At 45.5% G+C, this 22862-nt stretch overlaps 1 protein-coding gene across 7 annotated transcripts in view; it reads right to left on the reverse strand.

Annotated features, from left to right (window-relative positions):
- The window catches only part of TLK2 (tousled like kinase 2), a 2417851-nt gene that overhangs the window by 951763 nt on the left and 1443226 nt on the right, over positions 1-22862 (reverse strand). For all 7 annotated transcript variants that reach the window (XR_014968435.1, XM_085624076.1, XM_085624079.1 and 4 more), the window contains one exon: positions 9257-9393. Coding sequence is in view for 6 of the 7 variants with exons in the window: in XM_085624076.1 (XP_085480202.1) it covers positions 9257-9393 (137 nt within the window). In the remaining variant the exon portion in view is untranslated. The remainder of the gene's footprint in view (positions 1-9256; positions 9394-22862) is intronic.

Consider the following 22862-nt stretch of genomic DNA (forward strand, 5'->3'; position numbering starts at 1 on the left):
GGACTAAATTTGATGCAAACAGATGCCCTTAATGTAAAAAGGATGTGTTGCAATGTAGCAGCACAAGAGAAAGCCTGTCTTAAGACGTGAATTAAAAAACTAAAAGGCAAAGTTATCTTCATAGGGATAGTACTTTAATGATGTGCGCACACATCAGCTTAGCTGGATCCTTGGAAGCAGTCCAAAGAGACCACGACACGAAGAGCTTACTTTGTGATGTACAGGTATGTTTTGTATTTCAGAATTCAGTGTGGTGCCAGTGTGTTGCATCTGCACCACAGAAGTAAAATCAGTTTAAAAGAACGCTCCAAAATAAACAAGTTACTTACTATCGGTAATGCTCTTTATGGTAGATACATTACCTAACTACTGATTCCTCAAATTAAGACTATCCATATGTGCTGAGCTGGATCTGGGGAAATTTCCAGCAATGCTTTTGCACGCCGATAGTTGACATTACGTGGTTCTGCAAACAACTCTGTGCCGATATTGAAGGAGACAAGCCGCAAATAAGCGCCACCTCCTCTCTCTGACATCTGTTTCCTTTATTTCTCCTTCCATGCCGACAGAGGTGGAATACTTCAAACAAATTGGCAAAAAGTGTGCCAAAATCTAGCTTGTAACCTTGTTATGATGTTCAGGAGTCCACTCCACAGAACAGGAGGGCAACGAGGAATCTGTGGTTATGTTAAAGCGCTTTCTGGTGAAAACTCCATTTACACTGCTGATTCCTCCCCTTTAGAAGATCGCTCAAGTGCTACACTGAATCTGAAGAATTTTTCAACAGTGTTCTAATATGCCAGTAGGTGGAGTCATGCAGATTCACACTGGATCCCTACCACTCAGGAAGTGGTAGGCAGAGATGCATATTGTATTCCATTCTAGCAGAACTTGCAAAGTGCATGGCTAACCACACAGGGACTAACAAACCTCAGATCCAGAGAAGAAACAGTCAACAGGCTAAACATAAAGCCACATCTTGAGACCTTTCCTGGATGTTAAATCATCTGTACCCATCCTCGGAGCAGGAGGCAGCTTGTTCTATAGTTTGGAAACCAAAAAGAAAAGGAGCAACTGCCACACTGACCTTTACAAACTCTAGGAATCACTGTCCGATAAAAGGAAGCAGGTCTCAAAGATCTTCCTGATCTGTAAGGTTGTAACATGTAATGCAACAAGCTTGAACCTTTATTATTGCACAATGAATAAGGCTTTAAATTGAATACTTTTTATGGGAAACCAAAGCAACTTAGACAGGGAGGTTAAGACTGATTGATGTTTGGGAATCCTTAGCAGAAGACGAGCAGCAGCGTTTTGCACTACCTGTAGTCTATTTAGGACAGACTGTAAGGATCCCAAATAGAGCAAATTTTCGTAGTCCAAGCGAGAGGATACTAATACTTGAACAACAATTCTATACACAGACTGTGGAAAAATTCCAAGACCATTCTGACCGACCTCAACTTGCCAAAACAACCGGCAGCCAGCTTTTTTTTTACTCGTGTCTCATATGCCAATTTGTTAGCTAACCGCATGCCCAGATTCTTACTTGGTTAGGGGACCAAGGAATTCTGGCCAACAATCAGGAGACCAATAATTTATATTATTTCCAATTATCATCACCTCCGTTTTCTCCCATTTAAGTTTTAGACCGCAAAACACCATCAATTTAGCTACGGTTTTAGAACTAGGTTTTCATAACCTTGGCTTGAAATATGATTCTGGGGCCAGTGAAATGACAATCTGGGTATCATCCACATATGAAACCAACGAAAGGCCAAATCATTCTAAAATATCTGCTAGTGGGCAGACGTACATGTTAAACCACGTGCGGCTCAAAGAAGACCCTTGAGGCACTTCACATGAAAGAGGCAGGGACTGTGATTTATCCAGCACCTGAAAGCTCAGGTCACCCAGAAAGGTGGCCAACCACTTCCAGACCAAGTGGGCCACTTCTAAATTGGGTAGTCTCTCTAATAATGTTGCATGGGATACCATACATATGCTGCTGCACTGAGATCCAACAGGATCAAAGCAGCTGATTTTCCTTTATCAAATGTCATTTTAAGCTCCCCCACTACTGCTCACAGGAGAGTCTCAGTATTGTTTCCAGGCCTAAGGCATACAAGAGCCACCCCTGCGGGCTGATTTCGATTTAAATTTCTTGTGTTTTCCTTTTCCTCTACCTCAGATGCAGCACATAAAACAACTGTTGGAGACAGTATGTTGATACCTAATTCGGGACCTTTGCAGATACTGAAAAGAAAAAGAAGTAGGAGGGCAGCGAGGAATCAGCAGCTACAGTATCCACCAGAAAAAATCAGTTGATTTGTAGAGCGCTGCTTATCACCCGTTAGGGTATCCAGGTGCTTGATGGGGGCAGGGACTGGTGCTGGGAGTTGTCAGTCGAACATCCAGGGTTTTAGGATAGCTCTGTACTTCTGTAGGTTAGATGCAGTTCAGAGGTGGAGTGAGAGGCCATTCCAATCCTGGCGGCCAGGTAGGAGCAGGTGCGGAAGCGGGACGTGTGGGTTTAGGTGCACAGTTGTCTGTTGAGTAGGTGGACATTCAGTCGGTGGTAGATGTAGGTTGGTCTTTTGTTGTGTGGGGCCTTGTAGGCATGAGTCAGCAGCTTGAACTGGCACTGGTTTTAGACAGGAAGCCAGTGGAGCGCTCTGCGGTGGGGGGGGGGTGATGTGGGATCTTCTCGGGAGGTTGAGGATGAGCATGGCAGCAGCCTTTTGGATGGTTTGCAGTCTGCTCAGTATTTGTGAGGTGATGCCCACGTAGAGGAAGTTTCCGCAGTGCAGGCGGCTGATGCAGAAGGCTTGGGTGACCATGCATCTGGTGTTGAAGGGGAGCCATTTGAATATTTTCCGGACCATACAGAGGGTGAGAAGGCAGGCTGAGGAGACGGCGTTTATCTGATGCTTCATGGTGAGCTTGTTGTCGAGTATGATGCCAAAGGTTTTGGCGTGGTCTGTTTGAGTATTACTACAGGTTTTGACTTTTTTCTTCAAATTAGTATTTCCCTGCTTGAATGTTTTTTTAACGGATGAATTAATTGTAACATAATTAGCTTGTTTTTTTCTTATTCACTTTTTGGATTTGTGCAAGATCTACATTGTGTTATCTTGGTTGTCATTTTTTGGTTTGTTTTTCCATTCTAGTGCGATATTGTTGGTGCTTGCTGGGTCTGTGCAGTTAATCATACCCCTAGCTGTCAATGGCAAGTGAGATATCTTTATAGAGTATCAATTTCATTCTGTGGGTTGCACTGATAGTTTTTTCCAGATCATTAAAGGTCAATAGTTATATTTTCTCTTTGATACAGCTGAGTTTGTTGAGTTCTAATTCGACACAGTGTCGTTTAGTGCAGTCTTGTTTGTTGAGCTAGTGTCATAAGTTAACATTACAGCTGCCCACAAGCTGACCTTCCAGCAGGTTGTAGGTTTGCTTTTTAGGTGGAGCCTAGAGTCAGCACGCAAGCGCTGCTCTAGGGAAGATCTGTTGGCTTGTGGAGGAAGCTGGCTCTGTATGTACTATACTAAAGTGATGTATAGTGTGCACAGAGTCCAGTGGAACCCCAAAGGTAGGCCGAGATAAAGTTAGATAGCACCTCACTCTCTATTTGTCCCAATAAAAACGCTGCCCCACTTGTGTTGCTGGGCCTAGTGCGTGTGACAGGAACAAATCAAACTAATGTCAATGAGAGTCCTCACAAAGGACACTCCTTGACCTTGGTTTGATCTTTCTGTTGCGGGTACTAGGCCCAGCCACACAAGTGAGATAGTATTTTAATCAGAAGACTTGGAGGAATGGTAGTTGTATTCCACTGGATGTCTAGTTTAAAAAAATGTGCAAGTATACTAAGTTTCCCTATGTGCCGGCTGAGCTAGGGGACAAAACCCACTGCCAGCCACACTGTAAAAAAAGAAAAAGGGTCATTTTCAATGTAAAAATGTAATGTTTTTATGTTGCATTTTGGATCCTTCCCTGATGAGGTCACTAGCCCTACCTACTCAAGTGTGGTACCATTTCGTTGGCGTGGAAATGCGCGATGGTTAAAGCCCTTTTGAAAAAACCTAATCTTGATCAGGCCAATCTGGCCAATTATCGCCCTATCTCCCTCCTGCCATGGGTGAGTAAGATTCTAGAGAGGCATGTAAACAATACTCTGGAAGCCTTTCTGGAAACTAATAATTTACTGCACCCCTCCCAGACTGGGTTTCGTCCCCAGCTTGGTACTGAGACTGCTCGCCTCGCGGTGACAGAGGAAGCAAGAAGGATTCTAGATAAAGGGGGCACTGTGGCTATTATCCTTCTTGACCTCAGCGCCACATTCGATACTGTTAACCATACTACTCTGCTTCTCAGACTCAAGAATTTGGGAGTGTCCGGTATGGCAGTAGAGTGGCTGCAATCTTTTCTCAGTGACCGTTCTTTTAGGGTCTTTGAGGGAGATGTAGTCTCCAACCAGTTCCCTCTCAATTGTGGGGTTCCTCAGGGCTCTGCCCTGAGCCCCACGCTATTTAATATATATGAGACCCTTGGCAGAGATTGTCTATCCATTTGGCATAAAAATCATCTCCTATGCAGACGACACCCAGCTCGTTGTGGCACTCAACCACTCCGAGGGGTCATCTAGCACTCTAGGCTCCTGCCTAGAGGAGGTTCCAAGTGGATGGAACTCTTGCCTTAAACTTAATGGGGACAAGACGGAGCTTATGCTCCTGGGTAACTCCCCTGTCTTCGATCCGGCATCTCTTTGGCCAGATTGCCTAGGCCCGGCCCCAAAAGATCTAAATCAAGAGCTTGGGAATCTGGATTGATCATTCCCTTACGTTTAGTCATCAGGCAGCAAAGCTTTCTGCAACCTGCTTTGGGCTACTAAGGATGCTTCGTAAGGTTCTTCCCCTTCTTCCTTTACACGCCAGTAGGATCATGGTCCAAGCTCTGATACTTTCTCGCCTGGATTATGGAAATGCATTATATCTGGGAGCTCCACAGTATACCATCAACAAGCTCCAAGTCATTCAGAACTGTGCTGCCCGTAGACTTCTTCAGATTCCTCGCCGGCAGTCCGACAAACAAGCATTAAAGAGCTTGCACTGGTTGCCAGTTAGGGAAAGGATCCAGTTTAAGGCCATGTGCTTGGTCCATAAAGCCTTTTGGAAGAATGGCCCACCCATTCTCCAATCTTTGATTACTCCCTATCATCCGATGAGAGACTTTCGGTCATCTGCATCTTTTCTTGCCCTTCAACCCAGAATAAGGAGGGTCAGATGTGGGGGTCGATCCTTCTCATACAATGGTGCCACTGGTTGGAATGCTCTTCCATTTCAATTGCAGAAAGAACCCAATCTTCTAACTTTTCGCAGGCTCTTAAAAACTTGGCTGTTTCAGCTTTTTATCTTTGCCCACTGTCCTTTGCCTGTTTAGTCCGAAGCGCTGGGAGGCCTACGGGTAGCCAGACAGTTGATGTGCGACTGCTGCTCCATAGGTGACCACACACCGCCTGTGGTGAACTCGCCACACTGCACGCCCCAGCCTGATTTGCTGGCGTCGGACTCGATAACGATATCTGGCGTAGGACCGAAGATCGCACGTCCATTCCAGGCCTCCACATTGGAAAGCCACCATTGAATCTCCTCCCTGCCTCCGCACAGAGAGATACCTTCTAAGAACAGGATAGGCCTCTGCGAAGGTGCTGTGCCATGAGACGCTGCAAGGCCCTGTAATGGAGAGGGCCTGAAAAAAATGACCTGGATGGACGCTGACAGAAAGCCCACTATGCGGGCTATCTGTCTCAGGGAGAGCTGGTGCTGGGTAAGCGCTCTCCTCAACTCGTGACGGATTTTCGTCATCTTCCGAGATGGAAGGCTGAGTGTAGCGGCCACTGAGTCGATGGAAAGTCCCAGGAAAACCACCTTTTGGGACGGGACGAGCACTGATTTCGCTTCGTTGATTATGAAGACCAGGCTCTGGAGCAAATTGACCACCGTCTGAAGCGAACGAGACCGAGCCGTGGGACATTATGCCATAAGCAAATTGTCATCCAGATACACTATGAGGCGCATACCGGTATGCGCGCAGACGTTCAATCACCGGACGCAAAACCTTGGTGAAGCACCAAGGAGCAGAGGATAGACCGAAAGGAAGGGTGGTGAATTCGTAGACCTTGTCCCTCCAAAGAAACTGCAGGAACCTCCGATGTGGAGGAAAGATTGGTATGGTCAAATATGCGTCTTTTAGATCTAGGCGCGCAATCCAGTTGTTTGGTCTGAGGAGATCGCGGAGAAGATGGATTCCCTCCATCTTGAAGTGGCGGTAAACCAGGCACTCGAATTCACGTAAATTGATCACGGGCCTCTGGCCCCCGTCCGCCTTGTCTACCACAAAAAGATTGCTGATAAAGCCGCGAGCATGGAAAGTGGACTGTACCACCGCCCCCTTGAGTAAAAGAGACTGGACCTCCTGATCTACCAAGGTGGCATCCACCTCTGAGAACACTAGAGGACGCGGCACAGCCTGCTGGAAAGGCTCCCCGCTGAACTCGATATGAAAGCCTTGGACAGTTTGGAGTACCCAAGCGTCGACTGTGACAGAAGTTCAAGCCTGGAAAAAATGTGCCAGCCGGCCCCCCACTTTTAGTTGGGAAGAAGGGAGAACACTTACCGGAAGAACTGGAGACACCACCGCGGTTCTTCCCTCGCCGTCCCCTTGTCGGGTAGAAGTTCCCGAATCTGGCTTGATCTTGATAAGATGGTTGGTTGGAGCCTCCTCTCTGCTGGTTGGGACGGCCAGACGAGCGGCCCCTGCCTCGACCGGCCCCTCGGAAAACCCGTGGGCGAAAGACTTTACGAATAGAGGATTGCACACTGTCCAAAGACGTGAATGTATTCACGAAGCGCCCTATTTCTTTCATAAAGGGCTCACCAAAGAGGCCTCCCTGGGCAAAGGGTCCCGCCTCTGAATCTGCTAAATCCCCCAGTTTGGGGTCCACCTTTATTAGCAGGGATCTTCGTCGCTCCGTCGACAATGCGCAATTGGCATTTCCTAAAAAGACCACTACGCGTTGGGCCCAAGAGGAGAGGTTTTCTGGAGAGATCAGGGCCCCCGATGGTTTGGCTTCTTCAGCCATATCAAGAATTTGTTATGGATCCGAGAATATCCAGTAGCTTGTGCTGGCAAGCCCGCCACGACCTGTCGATTCCCTTTTTGGGATCCTTGACGAATTCTTTTAGAAACGTCGCCATGCGTGGGTCAATTTCGGGGGGTGCCACCACCTTACCTTCTAAAGATGGGCGCAGACACTCTGCCCTAAAGCAGTTACGCACTGAGGCCTCCAGCGGTCGGCGGATTTGGCTGGCGACGTATTGGGCGACCTTGTCACAGGGCGCCCAGTCTGAGGATCTAGGGTGCAAGATGTCGTCTGGATCGGGCCTATCGGCGCAGAGATTCTGGTCATCCGTGCCAGGGTCGGAAACGGCGGGTGCTGGCTGGGGAAGCCCGCAAGGGCACAAAGGCCCAGCCCCGTCATCGCTCCCGTGAGCCGAGACACCAGGAATGGCAACCGCAGGAGGGGGTCTGTTGGCTAGCAACTCCTTCTTGAGACGGGCGAAGGAGTCGGCGTCAATCTCTGCATCTTTGGCCTGCTTAGCGGGGGCGGTTGAGGGTCAGCAGTGGACACGCTGGAAGGGAGAGAAGCAGAAATGGTTTGGGCTGCTCTGGCCAACTTGTCGCAGGCCAGCTCAATTTTTCGTGAGAGGCGATCTTCTAATGGGGCCATAGCCTGCTCTACCGCCTTATGAATAAGAGAGTCTACAGCGTCGTAGAAATCTTCGTCCCACTGCAACGCTGTGAGCGGATCCTCCTCCCACTGATCATCCTGGTCATCCAGGTAAGTATTCTCGTCATAAGATTCTATTTGGATAGAAGAAAAAGACCACTACGTAGGCAAGTAGCTGGGAGAAACACCACGTAGATTAGTGGGAGTGACTGGTGGAGGGGAACTCCGTAATATGGAGGCTGGGGGTCAGCCAAGTTAAGGGCAAGCAAAGCTTGCTTTCGGTCACCAAGCCCTGGGACCCAACAGCCCTGGTACAATAATAGAAGGGCAGCATGTCCAATCAATGGGCCCCCGCGGGACTGGATGCAAGAATCCCACCACAGCCTTACAAAACAAGTACAGACCTTGAAAGGCGTTCAGGGGGCGTAGCAAGGAATATATGCCTAATGGCAAAGCACAGACCATAAAAACACGGTGTCCGGACAGGCAGAGGCTCGCTCGTTGCCGTGCGTTCCGAGATTCAAACGTGCGGAATCTCAGGAACGCACGCAACGCAGAGAACGCGGATACGCGCCCTCTAGAGGTCTAAATTCACACCGCGAGCTGCACCAAACACGCAGCCGCTAGGGACTAACACTCCCGCGGCCGAAGAGCGAGTCCGCCGAGAAGCGGCTGACTCACACCTAAATAAGCACAAAACACTGCAAACAGTAAAAGAAATGACGCGTGACGGCCACCCACCGCGCCGAGAACAGAGGGCAAAGGGCTCCAGAAGCGCCTGAGGGAAACTTGAAAAAACCCTCAGAGACCGGCAAAACTCCCGCAATCTGCAGAAATCAATTATACATTAATGGCAAATAAGCCTAGGAAAACGATTTATCCAGAACATGTAAAAGGGCAAATTACAGTATATATAAAACCCTGAGAGAAATAAACGTGACTTATCTCTGGCTGCAGCAGCAAAGAAAGAGGGAGATTGGACAGCGAAAGAGGACTATCAGTGCCTCAGGGGACCTGTGATTGGAGCAGAGAGCAGGGGACACTCTGGACATGGACACTATTGTTTTTTGTGATATTTCCGATGTATCATGGGAATATTTGTTGGTTTGATGACTTTAAAATAGCTGCTGTCTTTGAAGTAAAGAAAGATAAAGCATAATCCTCGCCTCCGATCCTGACATAGCATCTCAAGTTAGAAGTATCCAAGTGCACAAGAACACAATAAGCAGCTTTTTAAAATAAAAAGAAAAGCAGACATTATTTATACAAACAGTGTACTAGTCTTGCACATGTGCACAAATGGAACCAAATAAGTGTCAACAAACAAGCAGTAAAACAGCCTTCCAAAAAGGATAGGAAAGCCAGGTTAAAGAGGAGTGTAAAGCAATTGAAGCTGAATTATACACACAAGCAAATGACCCGGGTCCTTTGGAAAAAGTACAGAAAAAATGAGCTTCCTCTTACTTGATAAGGTTCTGGAAAGCATAACCATCTGCCCACTGTTCAGTGAAAGAGGCACCATGCCGAACCGTTGTGAAGTGTCCAAGTCGGAGGCGGTCTTGCATGCTCTTATCCCGGCACGCCATTTTTTCCTGTTTGGACTAGATAAACAACACACAACCAAACCCTAATTAGGAAATGTAATATCAATATTACAGTTGAAGCCACACCCAACGCATTATAATAAAACCTCCAGCAAGAAAGAACTCCATGAAACAAGGCTATCTTACACCAACTGCCGCTAATGCAGTACACCAAGCTCACACATTTAAAGATAAGAAACTGGATGAAACATTAAAGCACACCAATCTCGGTGCTGGAAGTGAAAGAGTACCAGTACAGAATACAAAATTGCATATAATTGTTGAAACGTTTATACAACGGTCTTTTTGGTAATCTAACCACAATATTGCTTTGGCATGTTATTTAAACACATGCTACGTTTTAAAGTCAAGACCTCTACTAACCATTGTTAAAGCAGGTTCCTGCACATTATATTTACAATATGATAATGAAGTAATCTGGTTAGGACACATAACATGGCTCTTAAAGGTTTAAAAGCATTGCAACTACCATTAAAGTTAAAACAGTTAAATCATATACAAGTTATAAATGGGAAGGCTAGGGCTTTTTAGCCATGGCTCAGGAGTCCTATGTCGAAAAATACTAAAGTGATCGCTGCCTGAGGTTTGAAAAGAGGGCTATATGAATTTAATGATAAGACTAGAGAATAGCATTATGTGCAAACCTATTTTTTCATAAACACAAGAAACCCCCACGTTGATGCGTGGGGAGGGGAACTAGAGGCGCGGGGTTCTAGGAGCTAGCAGCCTCCAACAACAAATGTTCACCACAACAAGAGCTGCTCCTAGTGTAGTGACCACTATAAATTTATGATTGAAATGTGAGTGTAGGCATCTCACAAAGTATGTCGGACTGGTCTCACACACCACCAGGTGTCATGCTTCATCATTGACCAGCCCTCGCCCTCTAAAAACTTGGTTTGATAGAGGGCGGACATGCACCTGACGACAGGGATGCACTTCTTAACTAAGTGGGAGCCCATGAAAAAGTGTGTGAAGGTAAAAATCATTATTGTTATCAAATTATGGATTTTAACATGACTGGTAACTATATGATATTAAAATCAGTGGACGGTATGTGGGGAAATAATTGTACCCTAACCGTAGTGAAAATGGTCGACATGTTTCTGACAAAATGGCCCAAGAGGGTCTAGGGCATTCATCAGGACCCTAGTACAGAAATGGGGCTCCGTTCTTACCAACTCATGGTTAGAAACTACCACTATGCGGGTATGACCTGTGTCACTCTCCACTTTTGAAAATGGCTTCTAAATTCAATCCCTATACAACAAGACTACTTGCCCCATGGGAGAAGGGGAGAGGAAAGCCCCAGGTAGTAATTCCAAAGTTTTCCATGATGGGGAGGACTGGGAGCAGTCACCTAGGAGAATTGTGGAATATAGCAGGAGAGCACTTTTGAGAGCTAGTCAATGAAGTCTCTCCTCCATAGTGTGGCAAGGTGGAGCGAAGAAAGCTGGCCAAGACCAAGTTGTCGGGAAAGAATGACGTGTCGGGTTTGCAGAGAGGACTTGCAGCTCACTCATCTGCCGCACTGATGTTATGACGATGAGGAAAACTCCCTTTAGAGTGAGATACCACAACGAACACCAATGCAGCCACTCAAAGGGAGTACAGATTTGGATTGTGAGGACTAACTTTACGTCCCCCTAAGGCATAATGAAAGGAATGGGTGGAAACATATGCTGCAAACCTTTCAAAACATGCATCACAACAGGTGACAAATCAAGAGGGCTTCTCCAGCACCCGCAGAAAAGCCAACAGAGCGGAAAAATAACTTTTAACTGTGCCCAAAGCTAGTCCTTGCTGAACTAGACCCAACACAAAAAGCACACTAGTTTAGCTTGAAGTAGGTTATCTACCTAGCATTGCACTCAGCCACAAACGTGTCCTAATGGCAGACAAGCTGATTTTTTGGAGGGATGTCTGAGTACTGGAATGGCATCAACTACTTCAGATAGAAAGTCAATTGAAATCAACTGCCAACTCTCAATCTGCAAGCAAGGAGATTTAGATTGGGCAGGCCCGGGTGCAGAACCTTTTCTTGCTGCTGCTACACAAGGCACTCCAGAAGCAGCCGCCTGCCTGGAGCACAGATGCTCGTGCCCATGAGTTTCAGGTACCATACTCCCATTGGCCAGTACGGTGCATCTAAGATGACTTCTGCCTGGTCGATACTGATCTCCTTCAGAACTGGAGGCAGGAGAGGTAGCATCAAAAAGCTGTACAGGAGCCCGAGCTCCACTCTAGATAAAATGTGTTTACAAGAGAGACACATCTTGGGAACTCCAATGCGCAAAAATGCTGACATTGAGCATTCTCAGCGGTGGTGAATAGTTTCAAGTCAAAGTTTTCCCCACTCACCAACGATAACTTGTGCCACCTCTGGGTGTAGCTGCCATTCATAATCCACAAGGGATTGGCGGCTTGTCTTGGTCCACCACGGCGTTCAAAGATCTCGCCAGGTGGCTCATCACCAGCAAAATTCATTTGTGCTCCAGGCCCTTCCGGACGTGCATCCCCACCCGATACAGAATACACAACCCTAACCACCTTGTTTGTTGAAGTATACCATGGCAGTGAAGTTGACAATGAACATCTGCACCAACCTCTATTTGATGGTCAACAGGCAAGCTTTCAAAGCATTCCAGTGTCAAAGAAGAATCCAGCCAACTGGCATCTTGTAGCTCATCCTGCCAGCTGTCCTAATTGCATAGTTAAGCACACTCAACGCCTTCTCCATTACATGACTGTCAGAGTCAGTACTGAAAAGACTGAATAATCTGGGCCCTTTATTGAGGCAAGGAGGCTGTATCGGAAGGGGTTGCTTGAAGGCTGTGACCCAGGAAGCAGCCTTCAAAGAAATCGAGGCAGAGTCGTCTCAGAGACAGAAAGCAACATAGTTGCATTTCATCATCTGCTTGCAGCATTAATTCTTTGAGGTGTGGTGTGAGTTATGATACCACAACAAACATCCGCACTGAAGCCGATGCGGGACCCGAAATGGTCCCAGAGCTTCCAAATGGTGCCAAGGTCAGACTCGTCAACTGAGTTCCAGTCAGAGGTGCTAATGGTTCCCTGGGGCCAAAGGGAGCTGTCAGCATGCCAAAGAGGCACTTCATAGAATTCCTGGATTTGCTGCGGTGTAAAAGTCCCCGGACACACTGGTTGCACAGGGACAAGAGTTAAAATCGGCACCAACAGAGATCGAGTTCAGGAGTGAGGCTGAGAGGCACGTTTATGCTCTCATGCGTTTGAGAATGGTGAGAAGGGGCAGAGTATCACTTGGACTTATTGAGCTTCTTTTTTAACTTACTCAATGTCTTCAACCACGATGAAGATCTGTCGAGGGCATGAAGTCAGGTACAGGATCAGGACCTTCCCTCTGAATTTACCCGCTCACGGCGTGTAGTCATCTGGTGTTTGGCGACATATAGTTTTGTCTCACAGCTACGGTTGGCCTTCCGATTCATCAGAGCACAGTTACTACAGGCCTTGGATGTGTTGTTTGACCTCAAGCAACAAAGTAAAATCTGGTGGGGATCTGACACACATTTCCTTGCAACAGACCCTACAAGGTTTCAAACCTGTGCTTTAAGGGGAGACACTGTCCTTTGCACGCTAGAATTCTCAGGTAAGTTCTGAAGAAGTTTGTAGGATTTAGCCTCGTGAGAGACAAGGGGTTGCTCCAGATCCGTGTCAGGTGGCACAGAAAGAAAGGAACCGCCATCACCAAGCTTGGCTTTCCTTAAATGCAATTCTACACATCACTTCCAAAGAACACTAGTGTGGATCCACATGATCCCACCTACCAGCCCACAGAGGTACTGGTTGAAAGTTTCCAGATCCAGTCTGTCGTCTAGGAGTTCATTCGAAAGGTGAGGAATATGTGGTTACACGTATCTATAAAAAATATTAGGTTGATAAGTGTTCCTCGCAATTTAGTGTGCTGGTTAATTACCAATTTATGGGAGTTTGGTAACTTGGTCATTTTTTGCTTTTGAATTAGTTTCCTTTTTTTTCTACTTAAAAGAAAAAAAAATATGGTAGTTGGGGATAGTTTCAATAATTGGTAGGTAACCTGCACAACCTTTTTAGTACACAAAATTCAACAAAAGTGCTATTGCTTATAATAATAGTTTTAACCACTATATTAATGGTGGTGCTGCCCTCAGCAAAACCTGACTGGCCCCTGTCAGGCAACAAAGAATTCAATGAAATTTCAAACAGAAAACTGTCTGAACCTGTGGGCGCACTTTTCACAAGCCCAATACGGTGCCTAGAACTTCATTTAAATCTTGAGATATTCCCAGAACAATTTTAACATCAATGTATTTTAATAAAACAAATTCTCTTAAATTACCAACATAATGTGAACAATATCATTCCATGAGAATGTATACAGCCTAATAAAGCCGATAATACAAAAAGTGCGTGGTTACATAATCCAAAACTGTGATTACGTCAAACCCAATCATCAACAGTTCATATCATTGTGTCCTGTTGTATGTTATTGTCGTTTCCATCTTTTCAAATCTTGACAGCATAGATCGAAATCAGAACAGTTCTTAATTCCCAATGCATTTCGGTGTCACAACACCTTCGTCAGGGGAATGCTGTGAAAAATATATGCAAAACTAATGTGTACAAGGTTCAAATTACCTAAAACCTAGCAACACAAATCCTTCATTTACAACAATAATATTTGTGATTTTAAATTTGGAATTTTACAGGGCAAGCCAATATTCAATAATGAAAAAGAGAGAAAACCTAAAGAAGAGAAGAAACCAGTAGAAGAGAAAGAAAACTAAGACGCTGCCAAGACGTATATAATATGAACATAAAAAGTGTTTAAAAACACGCAGAATCATCAAATGTGTCAGTCTCCCGTGCTCAAAGAGAACCATGTGAACGGAAAACAAGCATTTACAATGCAATGGTCTCGGCATTGTTGAAGTTAGAGCTATTGGCATTGCTCATGACATTATTTTTGTTTTTAAAACATTTAAAGAAACTGCATTGTTATTTACAATGTCAATAGCTTAATCTCTCTCAAATGTGAGACCTATTGCATTTGCACCCACACACAGAGCCACACACACAAAGCCACCCACACACACAGAGCCACCCACACAGAGCTATTCACATAGAGCAACCCACACACAAATAGAGTCACCCACACACACGCACAGTTACCCACAGACAGAGCCACCCACGCATAGAGCCAACAAGGTCTCGCCTTTGATCAAGTTGAAGCCATTTGCTTTGCTAATGGTATTGTACAGCAAAGCAAATGGCTTTAACTTAATAAAAGGCGAGACCTATTGCATTTTCAATGCTTGTTATATTGGCAATTACAGAGCCCTGTTTTCAACCTGTCTTTGGTGCCCTCTGAGCAATTGGTCCCAAACTAGCTGCATCAGTTGACAAAATGGGCCATATCAAGTTTTCACTCAGGAATCAAATATAATTTTTGCAGTACAATTTTTATTTAAATGTGGATGTCCAATGCCACTCTACTCAGTGCCCCGCAAGCTCCATAAAGCATGTTAATAGCACCTTCTTTTGAATGTAGTGCTAAATACCGAACGTATGCCATTTCTATGCACTGTAACCACAGAAGTTATGGTTTCCTAAGTTAGGTGACTCAGTGTAACGATGTACGGTAAGACGGTTTCTGTTTTAGGTGGGGTTCAAACTCACGACCGGAGGTAAACTGCACTGACAGCGGCGACCGTTCAGCTCACTGAGCTTTCTTGCTGGCTTTGGTTTAAAGTGAAGTGTCTGCGGGGTGACAGAGTGGTGAACATCGCTGAAAGTGCCTGTCTTGGCACGGTGTCTGCTGCTGAGTTGAGTGCGCCCCAGACTATGATGTATGGGGTCAGATCTCATCTTTCACTCTATGGGACTCTGCATAAATGACAGAGGAGCGACCAGGCCTGAGAGTGCACGGTGTCCGCGTCAGTGACTGCGGCAGTGCACAGGACTAACTGGCACTGGGCTCTCCCATCACTCGCCCGTTGCTGCTAGCCCTGCACAGTGCAGGGCGGGATAGCAGAGCGGGGTGTGCACAGCCCGGGCCGCCGCTCGAGGGATTTGTGTGAGATTGACATACCTCGCAAGATTTGGACTTTGGTTGTTCTAAGGTCGCGGTGCCCTTGTCGCGCTGGGGAACCGCGCAGAGAGCACCATAACAACGGTGAACACTGTCCCCTGCACCCCACGGGCACAGCACTTGTTGTAATGTTAAGTCACCGTGTAGGCCTTGGCACTGCCCTGGCGAGGCCTCCCGTGGCTTGGAGGCAGCAGCACTGAGTGGAACCGAGCCATGCCCTGCTATGCCTTAGTGAAGGTTGTGCCATTTTATAGCACCCGTGTCCCATCACTTATCGCGCACGATGTGCGTGTATATAACTAGTCTTTTTCACGCAACAGCGCACTCTGGGACTTGTAGTCAAATGAACCCGCTGCCCTGCCTTATTTGAAAACCATGAATAGCAAGGTGGGTACGAGACCCAAAATATCATAGCTTCATCATGACAAGAAGTCACGTGGTACCCCCAAATGACATGTGACAGCACATCAAGAGTACAGCACGCTTCGCACATTACTTTTTGCCCGGAAGGCCGTACGCAATGTCAAGCAATACGAATGCTGGTTAACTTTAAAGTACTTTTTGCTTGTAAGTAAAGTAACAACTTTAAAAAACTGGCATACAGTGTAGTCAAGTACACAATCCAAATACACATACTGTATGATAAGGAGAAACTGTACAGTGCATAGCATACAACACCATAAAGTAAGTATAGGAGAATTTAGTAGTAGTACTTTGCAGTGTGCACAGCAGAGTACAGGCAGGGTGTTGGTAATGTGAAGCAAAGAGTGCTCAGGCGAAAACGGATGGGAAGTGTCAATACAGCGCAGGATAGAAATCTATATAGTTCAGTGAAGCGCAGCGTACAAGCAAAGGGTAAAGCTGAGGAAACGCTTCGTTTCTGCGGAACGCATGACACTAGTGCAATAAAGTGTACACGTGCAGGTCTAATGTGGCGAGTTTGAGCAAGCGGATCACACACGTGTTTAAAAGTAATATTCCGAAGTCTACAAGGGCTGATCAGATGCTGTCGTCTGCTGTTGTGTAGTGTAACTAATAGTTATGTTAAGTGAGCTAGGGCTGCGAGTGCAGTCATGTAGCAGTGTTAAGAGCATAGTGTAAACGGTATGCAACTGCGTAAAGAGTCGAAAAGTAAAATACAGGTATGTCGAGATGTGGAGTGTAGAGCAAGGCACAAGCTGATGCATAAACTAGTGAAGTATATCAAACCGTGTCCTAAAATGAAGTGTGCAGTTCACTCCGATGTGCATACAGAACTGTGAATTATTATATCATGCATTGCACGTGAGGGTACACAGGGTTCTGAAAAGTATATTTCAAACACATGCAGTTGTCAAGGGTACACTGCAGAGCAGTGCAGTTACGCGTTACGAGAACTTAAGTGTGCGGTGCAAGTTGTTCAGTGCAAAGTTGCCTGAGTGTGAGGTGAAGGTTATAGCGTAGGACAGCATATACATGCACAGAAGGGCAATGCAGTCGCGCGTGAACTGTAGAGTGCACTGTTCTGCAGCCCTGTGAACAGTCGGATAACCTGTGATTTGGTTGCGTTATGAATATGATGGTGTACAAGGTGCCTTGTATGCCTGAATGATGCAATTATAAAAATAAAAGTTTAGAAGTCCCCTAAAGTACTAAGCATGAGTGAGTGCCACTTACCCGAGCTGTGAAGAGGCAAACACTGAGTAAGTGCAACTTACCCCAAGCGGCGGTGGCAGCCTTATTCGTTCACTCAGTGCCAACAGCACCCCCTGACAGCAGGACAGTCACTCTACCCATCTGGTGCCCACAGGGGTGGGCACTCTGTTAGCGGCCAGGGATCTCCTGTCCCCTTCTGCCCAGGACCCGCCTGTGCTGGAGCTGGGCAGCCTTTGCAGCTGTGGGTGGGAGTGTGGTAATGCTGGCGCGGACGGTAGCTTCTCTTGCTCCCTTCTCCTCCGCACCCACCCTCCCCCCTCCTCCCTCTGCAGCTCGGATTGGGATCTTCTGCTCCGAGCTCGGCTGTCTCCCTCCCACACATAGGCCTGTGACGCAGATCCTGCGTGGGAGGGAGGCTGGGCGTGGGCGACAGGCAGCAGCCTGGAATACCGAGCCCAGCGCTCGCACGAGCACCGGGGAGAGGGAGGGAGCGAAGGAGGGCAGGGCAGGCTACCAAAGGGAGGGAGAGTGGTGAGAGATAAAGCGAAGGATAGGCTACCAAAGGAGGGAGTGGGAGGGGACGAGTGCTGGGAGGACCGGCAACCAGGGGAGGGAGCGTGGGGTGAGAGATTGCAGGTCTTGAGTCTGACAGGCAGGGAATTATAGTAGACGAGAAGGAGGGACGGGCAAGAAGAGCCTGAGGGGAAGGGCTGGAGATGAGAGGGAGAGGAACGGGCAAGAGACTTACAGGAGAGAAATTGAAGGCTAAAGGAGACAAGCACACCACCGCCTTTCTCCGAGGTGAAGCAGAAATGCCTCGGAGAAAGGCAGCGGCGGTTTCGGGGGCGAGTTTTTCTTTTTCTCTCCTCTTGCCATTGGCTGGAGGAGAGAAAAACACGCCCAGCGAAAAGTAGCGAAAAAAAACGCCCCCGAATCCGAAAAGGACGGGGCCTGTTTTGCGAGACGAACCTCTTCTCCAATGGCTGGCCAGCATTTAAGAGGCCAGACAATGGAGAAGAGGAGAGAAGAGGGGCGGGTTCAAGCCCCTCTTCTCCAAGTCATTAAATCTCGCGAGCGAGACTGTGCAAGCGCAGCCTTCGCTAGCCGAGACCTAAAAACGAGTGTCAAAACGAAAGCACACCTGTGTCCTGATCGTCTCAAGAGACATCTCCATGAGAAACTCACCTAAATGTGTGCCATCAAAGACTGCTCTAAAAAGACATACGCAGATTCGGCACTAAAAATGTTAAACAAGAAATAAACGTGAGTGCACCAAGTGAGATAAAATGCGAAAAAAATGCCCGAGCGTAATAAAAACAGACCTACTTCACGGCTCGGAGAAGAGGTCCTCTGTAAGCTGCCACAGTAGTAGATGCGTAATGCTGTGGAGTGCAAGACACCTGGTTACTCCGATTGAAAAAATTTCAATTGTAAAGATTCTTTTATGACCGTTTGTCAAATAAATCAAATTAAGCGTGCTTACCTTAATAATTAGACATACGCTTATGCAAAAAAATACTCCTCTTGCTCTTGTGCGCGTTATAGCCCCAAAGTGCTCCTCGAGTGAGTTTATCCAAACTTCAGCGTGTGACTTCACCAAATAATAAACACAAACGACAGACTTATTCTCCATATGCATACCTTTTCATTTCTATCGTTTTTAGGTTTTTTACTGTTTAAGGTTATTTTTGTTCCCCATTCAATCGTTCACTTTATTTATCATCCTTCACTTTTGTGGCTTGGGTCCTTTTCCATCATTCACTTCAAGATTTTGGTCTGCCTCTCTAATTTATTTGTAATTTTTTCGTTATCCCCTTTGATCAATTGTGTTCCACATTCAATATTTTAAATACTTTTGATTTGAACACATGTGTGCTAATTATTTTTTGCACTCATATAAAACATGAGTGTAGAATCTGTTTTCGGAATTATACTCCGTTACACGAAAACAGACTATAACAGTCTCAAGTCTGTCGTTTGTGTTTATTATTTGGTGACGTCACACGGTGAAGTTTGGATAAACTCACTCGAGGAGCACTTCGGGGCTATAACGCGCACAAGAGCAAGAGGAGTATTTTTTTGCATAAGCGTATGTCGAATCATTAAGGTAGGCACGCTTTATTTGATTTATTTGACAAACAGTCGAACGAATCTTTTCAATTGAATTTTTTCAATCGGAGTAACCAGGTGTCTTGCACTCCACAGCATTACGCATCTCGAAAGATTTAATTACTGTGGGAGCTTACAGAGGACCTCTTCTCCGAGCCGTGAAGTAGGTCTGTTTTTATTACGCACTGGCATTTTTTTTGCATTTTAACTCACTTGGTGCACTCACGTTTATTTCTTGTTTAACATTTTTAGTGCCGAATCTGCGTATGTCTTTTTAGAGCAGTCTTTGATGGCACACATTTAGGTGAGTTTCTCATGGAGATGTCTCTTGGGACGATCAGGACACAGGTGTGCTTTCGTTTTGACAATCGTTTTTTTCGTTCACATGGTTCTCTTTGAGCACGGGAGACTGACATTTGATGATTCTGCGCATTTCTAAACACTTTTTATGTTCATATTATATACGCCTTGGCAGCGTCTTGGTTTTCTTTCTCTTCTACTGGTTTCTTTTCTTCTATTGGTTTTCACTCTTTCATTATCGAATATTGGCTTGGCCTGTAAAATTCCAAATGTAAAATCACAAATATTATTATAATAATAACAATAATAATAATATCTTCTTTATTCGGTTTTTTACAATTTTAAAAACCATAAAAGAACAATTGTTTAGATGATACAATACAGAATAAACAAAACACACTAATCTTAAAAAAAGATGGTTAAAACTAATCAAATATCATATCATATAGCTTTAAACCAAGGATTTACATAGTTACGTTTCGTCAACATAGGCTAAAAATCAGACTCCAAATTACAGGTTATTCCTATGTTTCACAATACATCTTAGAAAGTTGAGGACATGATAACAGATCAATTCAGAGTCTAACATTTGAAGACGTAGCATCGCCGGGCGACATTGTCTTAATCCCCATCGCTTTAATACAGGTAGTAACCAGACCTTCCTATGTGAATGATAAAATTTACAAAACAGAATAGTATGTAAATTTGACTGTGTTGATACTTCATCACAAGGACAAAGAGTGGGAATCAAATCCCAACTATTTCTCTCGGGGAAAGAAACTAATCTAAAAAAAGAATCTAATCTGAATTTTGTCAGCAACATTCTATGATAGGTGCTAAACTGTATTGTCAAATATGGTTGAATGGAGTAAGTGATCTGAATCAGATTGGCATGAACGGCCGATGGTTTTGTTGCCACAGAGGTCAACCTCAAGGACTCCAAATGCGTTAACGCCAATTTTTTCAGCACTCTCTTAGGGATTTCAATAATTTTTTTAGGGTCGGAATAATATTTCTCCAAGCCAAGATCCTTGAGGAAATTTCTTACATAGCATAACCATTTTATTTTTACAGAATGGTCTATGGTCATTGAGTCCATCAAAATTTCCTGCGAAAAGACATTATTCTCGGACGTCCAAATACGTCTCCAGAGCAATAGGGGCTGAATTCTTATCAGATCCTCGAGATAGGGGATTCCAAGCTCCAAATGGAGAGCGTATACTGAGGTGCTCGTTGGTACGGCTAAAATAAATCTCAGGAAATTATTTTCAGCAACCTGGAGGGCGCTGACCTCTACGGATCCCCACACTCCGGCTCCGTAGAGGGCAATCGCCTGACATTTAGCTGAGTAGATTTTTAAAAGCTCCACTGGGGGCCTTTTCCCTAGTCTCTGTGAGAAACTTATAAGGGACATTATAGCTCTCTTAAACAGATGACATCTGGCCTCTACTGCTGCTCTCCAGTTGAGCCCGTCGTCAATCATTATCCCCAGGTAGCAATACTTCGTAGTCACCTCCAATTTTTGATCTTTGAGAAAGATGTTCTTTACTCGCTTCTTTTTTCGCCCGGCTACCATAACAAATGTTTTTTTGACATTGACTTGTAAGTCCAAGCCACCCATAAACTCGACATATCTATTTAGGGATTTCTGCAGTTCGCATGGGGTGCGGGCCAAAATGACCACGTCGTCCACGTAGAGCAAGGCAGGTATCAAACGCCGTTTTACCCGAGGTAGGTCCAGAGACCCCCTCATCATCTCCACCTCCAAACCATTTGTATACAAGGAGAAGAGGAAGGGGGCGAGGACACACCCCTGCCTGACGCCTCGCTCCACTCCGAAAGGCGCGGTCAATTCACCCTTCGTACCAAAACGCACCCTTGCAGAGGCCCCAGAATATAACTCTCTCATAAAATCTACGAGAGGGGGGTCCACTCCCATATGTGTCAGGATGTTCCAGAGTTTTATGTGTGAGACACAGTCAAAGGCGGCAGATAAATCTACATACACCATATAAACTGTATCTTTTTTTGCTTGGCAATATTTTCCCAGAATCAAACTAAGATTAAGGGCCTGCTCCACCGTTCCAAACCCCTCCCGAAATCCAAATTGTAGATCTGAAATAATGTTTCCCTCCTCAGCCCACTGCCGGAGTCGTTCGAGGACAACTCTACCAACCACTTTACCTAGCGAGTCCAAAAGGGAAATGGGACGATAACAGTTAACATCCTGGCGGTCTCCTTTTTTAAAAATTGGGACCATAATTGACTTTGTCCAAGAATCAATCAGGCCCACTTTTGCCGCTGCAGTGCATACTCTTGTTATGATGGGGGTCCAGAGGTCCGAATTAAATTTAAACAGGTCTACTGGGACCCCATCAGGGCCTGGGGCTTTCCCACTCTTACTTGCATTCAAGGCCGCTAAAACTTCGGTGATATCGAAAAATAGGGAAATGGCTAACAGTTACTGTGTTTTTAAAAATTTTAGAGAAGTGTGCCACCCACGTAACTTCATCAATGGCCACTTCTATCTTAGGGCTGTCTGAATCCAAAAGATATGGTGTTTTGACAGTGCGCCAAAAAGCCAAACTATTCTTTGATACAGCACTGGAGTGTAAATCATCCCATAATTTCTTTCTTAAATAAATGATTCTTTGCTTTCGTGCAGAAAGATATTGGCGCCTTAGCAATTGGATCGTTTCTGGGACTCTGTTTTTTTTTAATTCCTTTTTTAAGTTAGCTAGGGCCATAGTGCAGGAATGGTTAAACCAGCCTTTATTAGTTGAGGGTGGCCTCCTTGATGTTGTGGTGAGAAGTTCCTTGATCTTCTCTAATATTTGTATAAAATTAGTTAAAACTTCTTCGTCAGATAGCGCTAGATCGAGGCAATTGATTATATTTATGTATGCCTCTTACCAATTTCCCCATAATTACCTCCGGATTGATCATCTCCCACTTCAATGCGTACCCGTTTGTCCTGCCTAGCTCCAATTTATTTTGTGCAAGGGTTGTCGCTATTGCGCCCATTTCAGGTTGTCCCTTTATTCGTTGTAATTCTAATCTGAGAGTGGAATGGTCACTAAAAGTGTTTAACAACACCACACAGAACCTCACTCGAGGAGACAATCCTGACGAGAGGAGGATATAGTCTACTGTCGTACTATGGCCCCTGCCCACGTACGTTGGTTGTAGGAGGTTTGACCCTGGAATTGGTTTGTTTACTATTTCAAGTTCTAAATCCAATAACATATTATTCATAGCAGTCCCCACTTTACTATGAGTAAAGTGCATAATGGGAGCGTTATCTTCGTCC

The sequence above is a fragment of the Triturus cristatus genome, chromosome 1_1 (genome assembly GCF_964204655.1).
Source record: "Triturus cristatus chromosome 1_1, aTriCri1.1, whole genome shotgun sequence".
Taxonomy (NCBI): domain Eukaryota; kingdom Metazoa; phylum Chordata; class Amphibia; order Caudata; family Salamandridae; genus Triturus; species Triturus cristatus.